Below are 17035 nucleotides of genomic sequence, written 5' to 3'. Positions count from 1 at the left end.
GTGATTTGGGCTTGTAGCCTAGCCTGGCCTTCGTATTCTGTGATTATTTCCACCTTGGTTTCCATACTAATCATCTTTTTACTTCTACCTTTAACATCACGAGCAATCTTGGCACCCATGGCTAACCAACTTAAGTTAAGCACTAAAATGTGCAATAAATACAATTTTGTCAGCACTCACGTGAGATCAAGTCTTTAGCATATCGGAATCTAGTGACACTGTGACACTGACAGAAAGGGTAGCAGACCAGCATGTTAGTGACGCGTTGCAGCACAGGCAGTTTGACGCAAACAGAAAATAAGAGCAATTAGGGAGGCAAAAAACATAAAGACAACCAACTCCAAAGGTCATAAGAGTTGTTGATGCTGTAAAGCGGGAAAAATGACTTAGGGGACGAAAAAACTGATTATTCCACTTAGTATTGTGAAAAAAAAAAACATTAGCCAGAGACGTCGTAACCCGGGGGTCCACTGTATTGATATAGGCTAATTTTACACTTAATTTCCTTTAAAGTGATATATAATACACGGACGTACCTCAAAAACTGGTGAAGTGTAAAAATGTAAAAAACATGTCTTTTGGATAGAATGAGTTAATGCGAATTACGTAGTTGCTGTCTCCAAAACAAGCTGTGTGATGCTCTGAGGCGTGCAGCTCAAAACACCAGCACAAACAATCCTAGGTCACCGTATGCGGGTATGGCATCAGATATCATCCATATCAGTGTCACCGCAAATTGCAGAAATGGTCCTCTGCTAGCTTTTCGGCCATGAGTTGAATGTAAATGCGCAGTTGACACCTATCTAAATCGCTGTCATAATTCATTTCCAGAGCTCTTAAATCTCCCCCTGTCACCTGGCAGGTCTGCAGTTTTCCAATCCAAACATAGCACATTAGCCCTTATTGATGCCTTTGTCCTTTGATACATAATTCATCACTTACAGAACTTTGACTTTTTTTCCAAATCGTCATGTATTTGCCTCTGGTTATAGATTTAATCTGGAAAATTCAGTAAATACATAGAAAAAAAAAGTTTTTTGGGGGGGGGATTCATTGAGTTTATCAAGTGAACAACAAAATATTGAGGACAGCAAATGAGCAACATTGGTATAAGCAAACAATCAGGGTACAGACACATAAAGAGAAACATGACACAGATGGAAATGGAAGACGCACAAAATACGTGAGAATACGTTTTTCATTTCAAATTAAGAGAAAATAAAGTGAAGCATCTTCTTTGCAAAATGTCGCATAACTTTATTTGAGGTTTGATACGGATGTTCCATAGTCATTACTAATGAGTCATTAGTGACACAGTTTGACAGCAGACAAGCAAGATACCACCACAGAAGTAGTTCTGAAAAATAATAAATCAGATATGATATGGCACAACACTCTTTCTTTCCTTTTTCATGCAAACGTTTTTGCACTGTTTAGAGGAGATGTGGATGAAAAAAAAACAAAAGCAAAGAACGTTTGACATCATTGAAAAATGTTGGGAACTATTGCTCTTCACAATTGGACAGTAATAAGTCACAAACTGTTGGACTCGAATAGGTCAAGATATCTTGAACTAAAACCGAAAACATAGTTTTAATTCTTCAATTTAAATTTATAGCAAAGGTCATTTGAACCCTGAGACTGCTGAAAGGACAAAAAGTACTCTTGGGCTGTCACTCTTAAATCTTTTCAAATCGATGATCATATTGATTATTACATTGTATAATTGCATACTTTTTCCTTAGCGACGTTATTTCTTATTTCTCATTCTTTTATACTGTGTATGTATGAATCTTTCGAACATAATTTGCTTTCCCTAATTAGTTAGCAATTGTGATGAGTATTAGCGCACTGCCTTAATTGAATGTTGATTTTTGTCACACTTTTTTTTTTATTCGGAAATGATTCCAAACTTGTAATATCCTTGGTTTTTCTGGGAAATCTTTGTTCCTCTCTGTCATTTGCAACACCGAGTGCGCCTGTAAAAATTGCCCGTGTAAAAAAAAAAACCATGGTGAAAAGATGGTTCCACCGGAGTTTCTATTTTTAAAGCAAATTGACCCTACTTGGTTGACTTTTCCCCAGCGCTAACGTACTCACAACACCTTACTGAGAATTGATCACTCCGCTTTTCGGAACCTACGCGACTAGCTATGCCTGCTCCCGTCCTAGATTGCTCCATTTCCTGCGACCGGCGCATTATATAAGGTCAGCGCCGCTCGGCCACAGCGAAGGAAAATTGATTCGTCGGGTCGCCTCGCAAACGCCTTGAAATTTACATTAAGCGTCAAGAAGCTAGATGGGTCGACGTCTCACGTCTTCTCTTCGCCCGTCGGCCTTGTTTGGACGTGTTATTTGCCGCGGGTTTAGTTAAAGAGCTGCCTGGCCTCCTGCCCCTTCAACTGCCTCGCAGCACTCTCCAATTTTTAAGTGGCCATGGATGGTTCCAGTGCATATACCGCGGCGAAATAGACTTTTGCTCTTTTCTTCATTGTCACAAAAGGCCAGCCACTTCGCTGGAGTTCCCTTTCCCCTTTTACATAGTGATAAGACAGCCATTATCCTTTGAACCTTTCTTTTCACCAAGCCAGGAGAAAAGGAAAGGGTGAAAGCGAAGGAGGAGGAGGACAGAGAAAGATTTCTTCCCTGAGGTGAGCACGGCCTCACCTCTGTGTGGCGGGCTTTTTTGTGAGCAGTGAAGAGGTCCTTAACCTTCTATCAGATGGAGGCACACAGTTGTGTTCTGCTTGAATAACTACATTGAAAAGCCCTCAAGCACTGGAGATGGTTCTATAGAGTCTGCCGGTGCCGGAGAGAGCCGACGGGCGAGCCCGACTGAGAGTGACAGAGAAAGGCGACGCGGCGCCACCCGCGAGTGTGTGACCCTCGCATGGTGTGCGCCTTCTCGCTTAAAATGCCCATCAGTGCTTCGCGATGAATCAGTGTTCCTTCTATGACAGGATGGTTCTCCTCTAATAATGTCAAAGCATCATACATTGATAATACACCTCCTTTAACAGATCTCCCTTCAGCTTTCTGCCTTAGGCTCTCGATGGTTTCAATAGTATCCGTAGCTGCAGAAAGAATGCAATGCTGACTTCCATCAAGGGCGCCCGCTTGTTGATAGTGTGAGATGGTTGCATAATTCAAGCAGCCGGCCGATTTCACCACAATGATGCATGAAGTAGCGTTTACACTAGATCAGGAAAGAGAAAAGAGAAAACATTTCACGCCCCCCGCTCGCCACCGTGACTATAAATAAGGTCGTTATCTATAAAAATTGTACGAGTATACATAGGATATCCTTTCCAACGTTAACAAAGGAAAGAGCGACAGGAATCACCTTTCAAACGTTTACTTTCTTTATACAGATCACGGGTTTTTCTGAACGAGGAAAAAGGAAAAAAAATATAGATAGGTACAGTAGATAGGTGGATGGATGGATAGATAGACATGTAAAGTGTATAAAAAGTGTATAAAAGTGCTAGAAATGTCGATCGTTCTTTAAATTAGAAAAAAAAAGACCAAATAAATCATTTGATTATGGAAAAAAAATCAATACATATAACACATCAGTACCAATATCTTAAACATTTTAATTTGAAGAAATAGTTAAAAAAAAAAAACATTGTGCTGATGTTTTTTATTCTTTTTTTCTGGATCAAAAGAATTATAAATGTGATTTAGAATCAAAATGTTGTTGACATTATGCCATGGGTGTGCAAGAACACTTCACATGGCAAAAACCTATTATTTGAAAAGGACTTCAAATCTCATGTTCCCTTTGAAAACAACTTACAGTCGTTTAACATAGTTTAACATAGATGATTCACTCTCACTTTGTCACTCTCACAACTGATAAAATAATGCCAAACGTCACTTTGTGTTAGGAGCGAAAAATGTATACCTTTTCTTTCTCACATTTCCTTCAATGACAGTGTACTCACTGACAAAGCATTTCTCAAAATGTTTCCCTTCATAGCAAAAGTATTTCTCTCTCTTTTTTTTCTTCACTGTCCTTTTACACAAAGGCAATGAAGTCACAATCCCCCGAACTACAAACTGCAGTTATCACACTTTGTCTCACTGTAATGTGATTTCTGGGTGATAACATGAGGCAGAAGTTAAGACAGATGATATTATAAATGTCTCTTGATAAAGCTGTTGCTGTTGCTAATATTGCTTCTTTGAACGGTTTATGTTGTCCCAATATATAATAATTACGTAGCATATTTCTCACTGGTAGCAAACTTAAAATTGACTCTGGCTTTATAACTGTGTGTCTGTCGTATTAACCCTTTATCTGGTGTGTATTTGTGGTTACCTTTTTCTATATGAGAACCTGTGGGAGGATGGTACAAAACTATAAGCTCCGCCTCCGCCGTAGTCCCCACCTATCAATGCGTTTCTATCCCAAATACAAGATGTGAATGCAGCCATGATGCAGATCAGGGGTGTCCACACTTTTTGGTTTGGGGGTCGGAAACAGTCATGAAAGAATTTAAGGGCCAACATTATTTGACTGATTTATTCAGCACGCAAGGAAACAATCGCATATTTATATTTTCAAGTTCATTTGAGAAACTCTGTATCCCACTAGACCTAGGTTGACCCTTGCCTTGAACGGCATACTAATTCCATCACATTCAGAACCAAAACAAAGCAAACTGAAGTCAACTGTCCATTTTTAAAACAGTTACATAAATTGTAACCTGACACAAAACTGTTTTAGTTTCCAAAACCAAATAATCTCGATTCACCACAGTGTTTTGAATCGTACATTTTCTTATTATCTTTGCATAAAAGTCTACAGTAGATGAAGCAATTTATTAGTATCGTATTTTCCGCACTATAAGGCGCACCTAAAAGCCTTAATTTTTTTTAAAAAGCTGATTGTGCACCTTAGAATCCGGTGCGCCTTATATATGGATCAATATTGAGATTGGGATTCGTAGATGGGGAATGAAGTGATAAAGTAAGCTTTACCTGTTTCTTTTGTGTGTTTACAGTTGAACAAGGTTGCTCATATTGACATTGAGTTATTATGCTATTAAGAGAGAGACGCTTTAGTTTGGATACCCCTCTCAAAGCCGTTAGTATTAAGTGAAAATTTGTGCGTTATCCGCCTTCTCCAAATGAGAGTGAACAAAGATGCAGGCAAAATTAAAAGTCCCGAAGATCTGCATGTGGTTGGTGAGCTGTGCAAAAAAATCACCAGGTTCCACGCGCCATGCCAGCATCCTGCCTGGCAACGTCAACATCTGTGCCAAATGTGCAGCGAGAGTGCGGCAAGAGCCTTGTGCCAGTGCGAGTCTGCCTGGCTGCCAGGGACTACTTTTTATCCAATCAGACAGTTCTGCTTGACTGAGAGCCCTATTCTTGTCTCGTCCCATCTTCTCCCAAAGCTTTTCCACCCTCCCATGAAAAACACAGACACGGGCCTGTGCGCACGCATTTCCCCCGCACGGCATAAAGCCTTGGAGGTACATCGTTACACTTACCTAGAAACCATAACCAAGAAGCGAGTGGCACAGTGTTCCCGCTTTTTTTTTCTCTTTTTTTCTTCCTGGCTCTCTGTCCTTTTTATATTCCCCCCCGAAGACAAAATTACGGAGTGAATGAGCATGCCTCACTCTGTTTTTAAAGCAGTTCTTCAAAGATATAAAAATCACAGGTTGTCTGTGGATAGGAGATGCGTGAAGGAAAAATGCAGCCTGACTATCTGTGTGTGGCTTTATTGGACATGATGAGGGATGATATTATGGTGGATGCTCCTGCTGCCGCGCCTGCGAGATGAGGACGGATGGCCATTTGTCTCACTTTCGCTTAGCGTAATGCATTTATCCGTCTCCTTCCCCAAGAATGGACATCGGTGTTCATCAAACAAATTGTCCAAACAGTTCTCCATTTTCCTCAGTGCTTGTCATTATTGTCATTTTCTGCCACTTTTCACTCACATATCTGTGCTACAGAATCACAAAGGGGAAACGCTACCTTAGAGGACTATGCTGCAGTGGTTGATTGTCACGTTATCTGCTTTTAATTAACGTGATTCCCATTGTATAGGTTGCACTTTTTTCTTTTCCCAAAAAATCAGTCAAAAGTGTGAGTTCTTTAAACGGTAACTTAAAGGGACAGTGTGTAAGAGTTAGATTGTTTTTCATTAAAAATCAATTCAATGAATGTAAATTTCAAATGAATGTGTTCATAATGACCAACAGTATGTTTGAAATAGAATCATATGTCTACTTATCATTAAGTTATATTACATGGGGGGTGGCACTTCTCTGGAGGCGGCCATGTTTGTTATAGCTACGGACAATGGTAAATTCAGCACCTGCAGCCCCTCTTGCTGTTTGTGATGAAAAACAGTCTAAATCTTTCACACTATTCCTTTAAAAATAATATATTTCTTTTCCCAACGGTGACATTTGAGGAACTGTACATTTGTGAGCCACATAAACCGAGAGATATGATGTACAGATGAGCATTTCTATACGGGACAAATTGTCATTTACTGTAATTGATGGGCACAGCAATACTGTTGATATTGCCCTGCACATCGACGAAAAACAGGAGATCCGGCGATACAGTAGAAAAAAGAAAGTGGTTCTTGAAGCCAATGAAAATCTCTGAAAATTGAGAAAGAAAAAAGGTCAACTCGCGGAAAAGGCAGCTTCTCGAGTGCTTTATATATTTAGCTTTTTCACTCATCTTTCAAGGCCGGCAGAATATTGTGTCGCACGGGTGATATCATATGAAAGATTGATTTCCGTTCCTTACTTACTTGTAATATATGTGTTGTATATATGGAAAGACTGCCATCTGTTGGTTACAGTTATCACTACAGTGCTGCATTAGTTTAACATTTATTTTGCAAAGCCCCCCCCAACATTTCAGACCCTACCCGCTCTCTGCGCCGATTATAAATAAGCTAATTATCTATAAAAAAATGTATCTGAAACTATCCTTTTTCACAATAACAAAAGAAAGAAGCGATATATTTTTTTTCCAATAATTGTTTACTACTTTTATACAGTATTGCTACAGGTTACAGGTTAGTCTAAAACAGAAAAAACAAGTGCATCAAAGTGCCTGAAATTAAAAAAAAAGTCTTTATTTTTTTAATACACTTCACATGGCAAAAACAAAGTCTTTTCCCCAGGGGTGGTTAGCAACCCCCCCTGGTATCGCCTCGCACCTCCCCCAGGGGGGCCCGCACCATTATTTTAGAAGGACTGGCTTAATATTAGGCACTAGTCAAGGGTGTCAGCTACCCTCCATTTAATTTTAATATTATTTTTATTACTATTTTAAAAGATGGGAATTCTCGTCCATGAACTGAAACAGTTAATAAATGCCTTGTTACTGTTTCTCACTTTTTTATGTCCTACACACGGGTGTGGCCTATATTTGTGGAATTTCGGTAAACGAAATAACTTGATTAGAGAAGGACGTGACATATTTTCTAAAAAAGGCTTTATCTCTCCTCTCTTCCAGGTTGATGATGCCATGCTTATGTTTGATAAGACTACGAACAGACATAGAGGTGAGTGCACCATAAACTGAAAAAATCCGCCATCCCCCCCCGTTTTTGTCCTTTCCTCGTGTGATAACACAAAACAGTTCCATTTCACATGATATTAGGTGTCTCATCTGTTGAACAATGAGAGCGTGTCAGACTGATCAATAAGATGGTTCGGTGTTTAGAATGTTTCGACATTAGCCGGTGTGTACGTGCGCGGGTCACGGTGTTTGCGCCTTTCAGAGATGTGCTTAAAGGGTGTAAGATTGGGAGATGCTGGGTGCTGTGCAGCCAGATAACAGTGTCAGATAACGCCCAGGAGAAGCACTGACTTTATCGCACGCTCATCGGCATCTTATCTTTAGATGAGGGAACGTTTCTCTCTCAAGCAGAGGACTTTCCAAAGACAGGTTTCCTCCTTGCGCCACAAGCCAGCACTGTGTGTTTAAACCAAACGGCGCACTCAAAGGCTGGGTTTAACCACTGGTTACCGCACATAGGGCTGGCGTTTATCTGGGCTGCTTCTAGAGGAACTTTAAAGTAACAGTGAGCCTTTGTCGCTATTGGTGTGTGTGTGTGTGTGTGTCGCTCTCTCTTTCTCCCTCTCTCTGTCTGTCTCCTTCTGTCCCGATCATTGTGTCTGTGAGTAGTCAACAGGCACTGACAGGTATTTCCACAAGAGAAGGATGCAGGCTTTTCTGTCACATCAGTCAGTTTTCTTGTTAGTTCTTCACTCCTTCGAACTGAACTGTGCCAAACCGAGCAAAATATTTGTCTACAGAGACTCATCTTCTCAGTCTTTAAAAACACTAAATGTGTTGATTAAATAGTCGGTCAGGTGATTAATCAGGGCAGATTTAGTAGCTGTGGAACCGGGTTGACATAATGGCACCAAGTAGGCCTGTCACAAACTGTGCCATATTATGATAAATAATTGCATTGTGCATGTTTTTCTTTGTTTTGGTTTTTATTTATTATATTTTTATCAAAACTTGATTTTAATTGGTAAAGCTTTGTCAAGTCATCTCCCAGAAGTGGGTGACATTATCAAAATTCAGTGTTGTTTGGTTTAGACATGCAAATATGTCAAGTTGTCCTTGTCCGACATGCTGCTAACAAAGTCCAGCAATTGCCATCTAATTATTTTCAGAGTCTGCTTGTTGAGTCAAATCTGCAAGCATTAGTGATACATTATCACTGGACTGCACTTCCAAAAATGTCCACTGTGAGGCAAAATAGACAATCTTCTATAAATAATGGTTGATGGATAGAATTTTTAAAATAACTTTTAATGTTATAGCATACAACCTTGAAAATGATACAAAAAGCAATTTTGTTTGACCAAAATGAGCATAAATATGTGTTTTAGATAAGAAAAAAAAATGTTGTTTTAAATATATTTGCAGGTCGAGTTAGCATTAAATTATATTACATCGGGGGTGGCACCCCTCCGGAGGCTGCCATGTTTGTTATAGTCCCGAGCAACGGTAAATGCAGCACGTCCTGCTGTCCGTAATGAAAAACACTAAATCTTCACATGTTGTCCCTTAAAAAAAAAAATAAATAAATAAATAAATAACCCAAACATATTCTGCTCCGATTCAATTACCCCCTTTGTTAGATTAGGCAAAATAAAAGGCACTCATTACCGATTATAGGCAGTATTAGTGGTCATTGAAACCTTGGTTATTGACCCATGCATAACTTTGACCATTGGCGTGTCATGAAAACCTGATTTCTGTTCACCAGTTCATACCAAAATTAAGGACAGCCATTAAAAGATGGTTTTGAACCATCGATAGTTGAACATTACTCATGGTTCCGAACCTGGACTGTGGTGTGCATTCCAGTCTCTCTCTCCCACTCTTTCCGCCTCTCTATCTGTGTGAGTATGCTGTGCAGACAACTATTTGAGCCTGCTAAACAGTTTTCAAGTGTGGAACATGTGAACTATAGTGCAAGTGAGCTATGGTTTTGAGTGGATTTTGATCTATCATGCCAGGACCCAATGTGGGGTCTTTGAGACCAAGGCGTTTTCTTCTCCTTGGCTTTCTCCCCTGTCTGCTGCATAGAAAGTCTTTCCAAGAGAGGGTGAACAGTCCGCTCGGGGACTATTTTAGACATTCGCCTCTCGGCAAAAAAAATGCCCTTCAAATGAAGACAATGTCAGAGGAAGCAAATCTCCTTAGTGATCTTTTTATGTTTTTTTTTTATCTCGATGACAACATCCATATTTATATTGAGTGTGACAATGAGGCAGGAGGCAGGTGCAGTTGGTTTCTTCTCTCACTGGTTCTCTTAATAGCGTTTTGATATTTTGTTCCAGTGGGAACTTGAAACAGTAGACATTTACCGCTTTTATCTTGAGACAACAGGTCTCCAAGATGAAACACATTGAATATTACGAACCCATAAGAAAATTTTAATAATTCATCAGTGCCACTGGTGCGGTTGTGTAATATTAATGACTCAACTGCTCCATGACCACAAAGGAAAAGGGCATTAAATATATAATAAGTGAAACCAGTGCCTTGGTCCACTGACTGCACAGCGAGCCGCCTGCAGTCCAAATCAATTTCCCACCTGTGTAGATTTTTATCCTACAGATTGAGTCATGAAAAAATAATTCCAGCTTTTGCTGTGGTATGTAAAAAAAAAAAAAAGATCAGCAATAGCTCATTTCTACCCGTCTAAATCCATTATGCCCATATACAACTTCCAGCAGTTCACCAATACAACTTTTTATACATATCATAAATAAATGAAACGAAGCATGTTTTCTCATGTTATCTTGAGTTTTATAATTGTAGTCGCAATGCCTTATTGTCGAAAAGCCGTCAACGCCAACGAAGTGTTTGTGAAAAAAATAGTAATTGCTTATTACTGTCGAACAGAGTTAAATGTGATTGAGTCAAGGTGGGCCGAGATGCATGATTGACACCTGATTGTAAGTGTGATTTCTGTGCGGCTGGGCTGAATTGGATAGAGGACAAACGTCACACTCCAATAGTAGCGGCATTGTCCTTCAGACGGTCCCTGTGAGGCCCAACCGACAAACGCCAGAGACATTCGCTACATTTCCCATTTTCTTCTTTTGCTTTCTTTCACTCACTATCTCCCGCCGTCTTTTCCCTCTTTTTTGCCCCACACCCCGGCCGACTTTACCACCTCTCGTCTTTCTCCCGTCGTGTCTCCTGCTTAGAGGACAATCGCCATAAGCAAAGCCCCCAACAAAGGCGCGTGTAGAGCACCATCTCCTTGGCATTTAAAGGAGTAGAATACCGCCGATTGTGTTGGAAATTGAACTCTCCAAAGCCGCTCTTGCCTCAGCAGCCGCTCATTGTGGAAGACTTCAATGCCTTTGGTGAGCAGCTTGGACCGTCCAGGGGCTGATGCCAGAGGGCACCTATTGTTCCATGTTTTACCGCAGTACTTCTCTTGCTCCGCCTCTATTCCACCTTCTCTTTTCTCCTGAAACTCATTTTCTAGCGAGACATAACATTGGGATGTGTGGATTCATACAATCTTTACAGGGTGTTTTGGCTCTTTTTAGTTTGGAATTTTCAATGACCAACTCGTAAGACGGGAAAATTATGCTTGCTATGCAGTCGGTTCAAGAGCGTTTTTGGGTTCACTGTCTGGAGATGACGGAGATCATGTAAACATCACTGTAAATGGACAAACGTATTGGGAGTCATATATGCGCTTGAGCTGTGCACCTCTGGTAATTAACTCAATGAATCCCAGCCATTTTTTTGAAGAAAACTTATTTCTGTACCAGCCATTTTGGACTTGTGATTTTGACAGATATTTTAGACATGTAGATTATTGTATTCTATGGCTATACAAACACAGGATGCACCAAAATAAAGATTCTGCTCCCATCTATCATCAGGAAAAAAAAAAAAATCTGCATATACATTTTCCGTTCTTGAGCAATTAGCAGTAAAACATGGCTAATGTTCACCAATTTCTCCTTTTCTTCTTTTATTTTTTTGCTTTTGTGACAGCTTAAACATCTAATCAACTATAGCCTAACACAAACAGCGCACTAATTGTTATATATATGTATATGTATTATATATATATATATATATATATATATATATATATATATATATATATATATATATATATACATATATATATATATATATATACATATATATATATATATATATATATATATATATATATATATATATATATATATATATATATATATATATATATATATATATTGCAAAAAGAGCACCATGAATCATTTTCATGTTTGGAAAGGTACTAATTGCTTGGGATTGGGATATTGTTTTTTGTATGGCAAGACACTTTTGAACATATCCTGTCACACAAACACTTGCGACACACACACACACACACACAAATTCTCAGAAGTATAAAGGCACTTCAGAAAGTCTTGACGTTGTCTTAAGAACAATTACAACCTTAAACAAAACCTGATTTGAACAAAGGAGCTCATACCTTTGCAGACAAGCGCCAATGTTCGCTCCTCAGTGGGATAGGGGCTTCATTTTTTTTTTTTCTTGCTGTATGTTCGAAATTTCCTTGCAGCACAAAATACCATTAAGACTGTTTCAGAATGTCCTGAAAATACCTTAAGATAAAGTGCAAACTTTAACGAAACGACAAGATCAAAAGAGCAGATACCTTTGCTAACACCAGATCAGGACGTTTTTGTTTTTTTTTTCTTGTCACAAGGAAAGTTTGAACATGTTCAATCTTTTGAGAACGCCATAAAAACAATCGCAACCTTGAACGAAACCTGAGGAGATCAAAAAAACCTTCTACCTTTGCCAACATTCACCTTGCAGTGGCATATGGGCTTAAGGCATCAGAAATAGACATGCATTACGGCCCTATTCTCCCTGTTGTTGTTCTCGTCTTGAAATATATTGACTGGAGGTTGTAAAGCCTGCAGCATTTTGATGACTTTCTGCATCCTGCTCTTGAAGGTGCGCGAGTCCCCAGTGGCAGGTGGAATGCCATGTGTCGCGATCAGCAGCCAGGGATTCAAGTGCCGTGGGAGGGATGTGCACTGCTTCAGAAAGGGTTTGAAGTGATCCTTGTTGTGATTTTTCTGACTCCCAACGTATGTTTGGCCACTGAAAAGCTGACCATAGAGCATTTGGCTTGGGAGGCTGTGGGCGTACCTTTGGATCTCATGCTCATCCTTGCGCAAATCTTCCTAAGCAAGGAGGTTGGTGATGTGGGTTGCGCGGTAAAAGTTTTCGACCTTTGCATGCAACGGCTGTTGCTCACCAGTCATGTCCGCCATGAATTCCAAATGACTCTGAGGGTGCACTGGATTTCAGCCCAGATGTTACTGAAGCGGGCACCTTAATCCTGCCAGGGTGGTGGACATTGAATTACGCACGGCTGGGACAACTTTTAGAGCTCGGGTGTTGAAATCTTGAATTTGTTCTTCAGTTTTAATGTGCTAGTGGTGATTAGTCAGAGCTCAGAGCAAAGTTAGAAGGCAACTTTTGAGGTATTATGCAAAGATTGACAACATGAAGTGATCTAAAAATGGTAATATTGAGTAGCAGCTGCCATGAGCTCATTTTTAAAATAGACTTGTGCATTTCAAATTAATGTGTAAGCAATTAATTAGTTTAAATCCATGCAACACGTTAATTCAATAAGAGCTTAATAAATCATGACCTTTTCCTCAAGTCCTTGACTTCATTCATTTACTTCAAAGGTGTGAGACAAAATATTGAAGGTGGCACCTCTGTTTATTTCACATGTTTCTCTCTCCTTTTTTTTTAATTACACCGTTAACAAGAATGATGAAATCCACGTGTAAGTTTCTTAAATATTGCTCAGTTCAAGTTAGCACGTAGACAGCACCCATTAACGTAGCTTTAGTCGTGTGACTGATTGTAAGCTAAATGCCTTCTTTTTTTCTTTGAATGATGCAAGTGCCAGTAATGTGCAACAGATTTGGGGACTTGGATAAACATTTGCATTGGTTTTGTGCATATTAGACAAAAAAAAAATATTCCTGGAGAAGAAAAGGATTCATGGCATTTGTGTGAAGACTACATTAATTTGTGGATTGTCATTTTTTTCCCCCCGGTTGGTTGTAAGGGATGTTTCTCCGCCTGGCAGAGGAACAGAAGACCGCATGGTGTGTGTCTGTAATCTGTTTACCTGAATTGGCAGAAAAGCTTGCAAGTGCAGCTCCCAGTGTGAAGTTGGCAGGGAGAAGTCAATGTCATACTGAGCGAGGTTTCTTCCAAACCATCTAAAATGGCTCGATAGTGTGTATTTTATAGGAGAGCGGTATAACTCTTGCATGGGGATGGGATTCTTTATGGTTTACTGATAAAGCTTCGGTTAGTTTAAGCGTTTAATTTTGGCGTTATCATTTCTCCCTTATTTAGCTCGTAGCTATCTTTTAGTTTCTCCCATCTGGCGTGTACTGCAACAGCAAACAAACATGGCCATGCAAACTGTTGAAAACAAAGACGGCGAAGACGAGAGCACGACTCGCGGGCAATCAGAAACATGGCGGAAGGCAGCCTAGTTGATGGTGGCATTTTTTTTCACCTTTAAAGAAGAGTTGCCCAAAAGTCTAGGTTTATTTTGCCTGAAGGAAATGTAAGACACCATGTAAGACATAAAGAATCATTGTGAACGGGGACAAAGGTCTCAATTAATCTATGATCCTTACCTATGTGTCATCAAAACAGATGGCGACATCGTTAATATTTACTCTTTGTTGCCCCGTGTGTCATTTTGCTGTGACTATTTGACATAGATTTTCTCTGCAGGCGCAAAGAAAAATCTAATTGGCTTCATTATCTTTCATCTCTTTGCTAACTTCCATTCATTATAAAAGGCCGCCACAGTATGAGTCCAGCGACCCAGGAAGCAGAGCTGCGCCTCCACAGGTTAACTGTTGTTCCCAGAAAAACCTCGGTGTTTGACGTCACCACAATGCCTCATCAGCCACCGGTGTTAGGGATTGAACATGGCCGACTGAGCAGAGGATGTCTGGCTGCAAAGTGATTGCTGGCTCATTGACTGTGTACGAGCGGAGGGGAACAGGCGGAGTGGGGACGGGGAACACGTGCTGTTTGAAAAAGAAACGGGAAGTGGCGAGGAGAAAATGGAACGGAGGGAGAGTGAGAACAAGGAGAGGTGTAATGATGTCATGGCGAGGGGAAGAGGAGGAGGATATCAAGAAAAAGGCAAGTGCCTCAATGGGGAGCCTCCCCCTGCTAACTCCTCCGGCTGCAAACCGCTGCCGATGGCTTCAAAAGAGCGCCGGGCGACCTAGGCCTCCGCTTCTAGCAATTAGAGATCACTCCAGCGGATGCCTCCTGGCCAGCCTGCAAATCCCTCAAAGAAATACCCCCTGATTACTGCTGCAGGACACAGGCTGTTTACCAAATGGATCTCACAATGGCGAGAGAGAGGTTTGATAATGTCTTCTTTTTGTTCAGGCAAGAGACGGGGATGGCTCATTTGAGTTTTAAAGATGGCACAGCTTAAGAGTGGAATTTCTTCCAAGGGAGAAAGACAAGTTAACCGATTCTCGCCCAAGTAGGCGTGCCAGCAAATGGCCGAGAACTGTTATCTTTACAAGAGCACAAAACCTATTTGGAGGGAGCTCAAACACAGTATCTTTTCACAAGCACGTCCACAAGGTCCGCTTTGATTGGGAATCTCCTCCACTGGCAATCCCTTTCTAAACAAACCCAATCCCTGACGGTTCCACTGGACTTGTAGTGTTTGCAGATGGGCGCCGCTCATCGCTCTGATTACTGTATGGCTTCGCTGATTCAGAGTAAACAATCAGCCGCGAGGTCTGACTTAGGCCTGGCGCGCGCCGAAGGACGCCGCCGAAATCGACTGGACTGTTGCGCAGAGCGCCGACTTTGGTAACTATCGTATCTTTCCAACGTCGCGGCACACCGGATGATAGTGTCTCACTTATTTGAAAGGTTCCCTCCAGAAGGGACGCACTTGGTTCCAAGGCCCAAACTTGATTCATTCTTTAATTTGACCTCCAATATTAAGCCACATCTGACTAAAAGGAGCACGGTTGATTTTGGAGAAAATTAAAAGGACTTAACATGTTCCGTATTGTCCAGAAACACAGTAATTGTATACCACTTGTGTGCTTTGATTCCAATTTTGTATCACTAGTAAATAACAACAACATTAAACCTATTCTTGGCACAGCGCCTCCTTTCAGCCGATAGTCTAAACAGACAAAAACGGCACATGTTTTTCTAATTTTAAGTACTATAAAGGCAATAATTTTCAGGATTTTATAGAAATTTAGGGGTAATGGCTTTTGTAAGTTTTGCCTGTTTAAACTATATCCTGAAATCGTCTGCTGTGCCCAGTAAAGGGTTAAATACAACAACATAGTGCATGTATAAGATGGGTAACACAGTCATGGATTTTCACTCCCACAGAAAAAAAAAATAGTATCGTCATAAAAACCTCACACGCCGTCCCGCTCCCATTAAAAATGTGTTTTGCAATAATACTAAACTATATTTACAACTTCAAAAGCACCATTCATGAAAAATGTGTTTGGTAGGGCAGTTTCTGTCATGGAAAAGCACGAGTACAGTCAATGAATGGAACCAATAGCTTCTGAAGTATTGATCGTCTGTCTCTTTGTATTTTTATGGCTTCGGCTGTCATCGAAAAGCCTCCGTTTTGACAACTCTGCCGCGTTATTTGAGGATCTTTTTAAAGAAAAATAAAAGATAATAGTACAGTGTCTCAAATATGCAAGGATCAATGGCATAATGAGAAGCGACTGTATTTTTTCCATTTCAACAGCCTCCGTCAGCTGATTGATGTGGCGTTCATATCAAGGAGAAGCTGTGATCTCTTCACCTTCCCTTGTCAGCTCACTTGGTCTTTACTGAAATGACTCCCCTTCACACTCCCAATATTCCCATCGTGTGTGAATGTCATTGAAATGGCAGAGCTAATCGGACGCTATAGATCTACCTCCACCTGGGGGCCTCCCGCCATGGTAAAATCACGGTGACACGGGAAATGATGTGTTTCGCCACTTTTAATAACTGCTCTAGCTCTTCAGCTTTTGGCCCGTTAGCTTGCGCGTGGTCCACATTCACAGCCAACAGGAATTGGGAGGCTTTCACAGTATTGGTCATTTTCTTTGGTCTGAATGACTTGATTGCTTTGCAAACTCCACGGTCTGTTTCGCTCTCGTTACACACTAAAACCTCCACAAAGAAGGTTTGATGTACGGAGTAGTGAGGACAACAGCACCATTAAACACAACATAAAGTAAAACAGTTTTTCAGTGTTTTAACTTCCCAAGAAAATCTCAATTTTCTCCAATAACAACCTCTGCCATCTCCCTTCATTTAATTACTAGGTGCGTTGTTGCAAGTTTACAGGAATAAACCCATCTTCCTAAACGTATGTCTCCTTTTCTCTCTTTGGAAACAATTGGGTGCTAATTGTGATTGCGCTACCTCAGATTCAAGA

General features: G+C 40.5%; 1 protein-coding gene across 14 annotated transcripts in view; it reads left to right on the top strand.

Moving 5' to 3' along the window:
* Positions 1-17035, top strand: part of LOC148408866 (RNA-binding protein Musashi homolog 2) — a 274095-nt gene that overhangs the window by 137268 nt on the left and 119792 nt on the right. For all 14 annotated transcript variants that reach the window (XM_088440594.1, XM_088440588.1, XM_088440589.1 and 11 more), the window contains one exon: positions 7501-7549. In XM_088440594.1, coding sequence (XP_088296720.1) covers positions 7501-7549 — 49 coding nt within the window. The remainder of the gene's footprint in view (positions 1-7500; positions 7550-17035) is intronic.

The sequence above is a fragment of the Hippichthys cyanospilos genome, chromosome 18 (assembly GCF_059441005.1).
Source record: "Hippichthys cyanospilos isolate Australia breed blue-spotted pipefish chromosome 18, RoL_Hcya_1.0, whole genome shotgun sequence".
NCBI lineage: Eukaryota > Metazoa > Chordata > Actinopteri > Syngnathiformes > Syngnathidae > Hippichthys > Hippichthys cyanospilos.
Note: the sequence above shows the minus strand (reverse complement) of the source record. Positions and strands in the feature narration are given on the sequence as shown.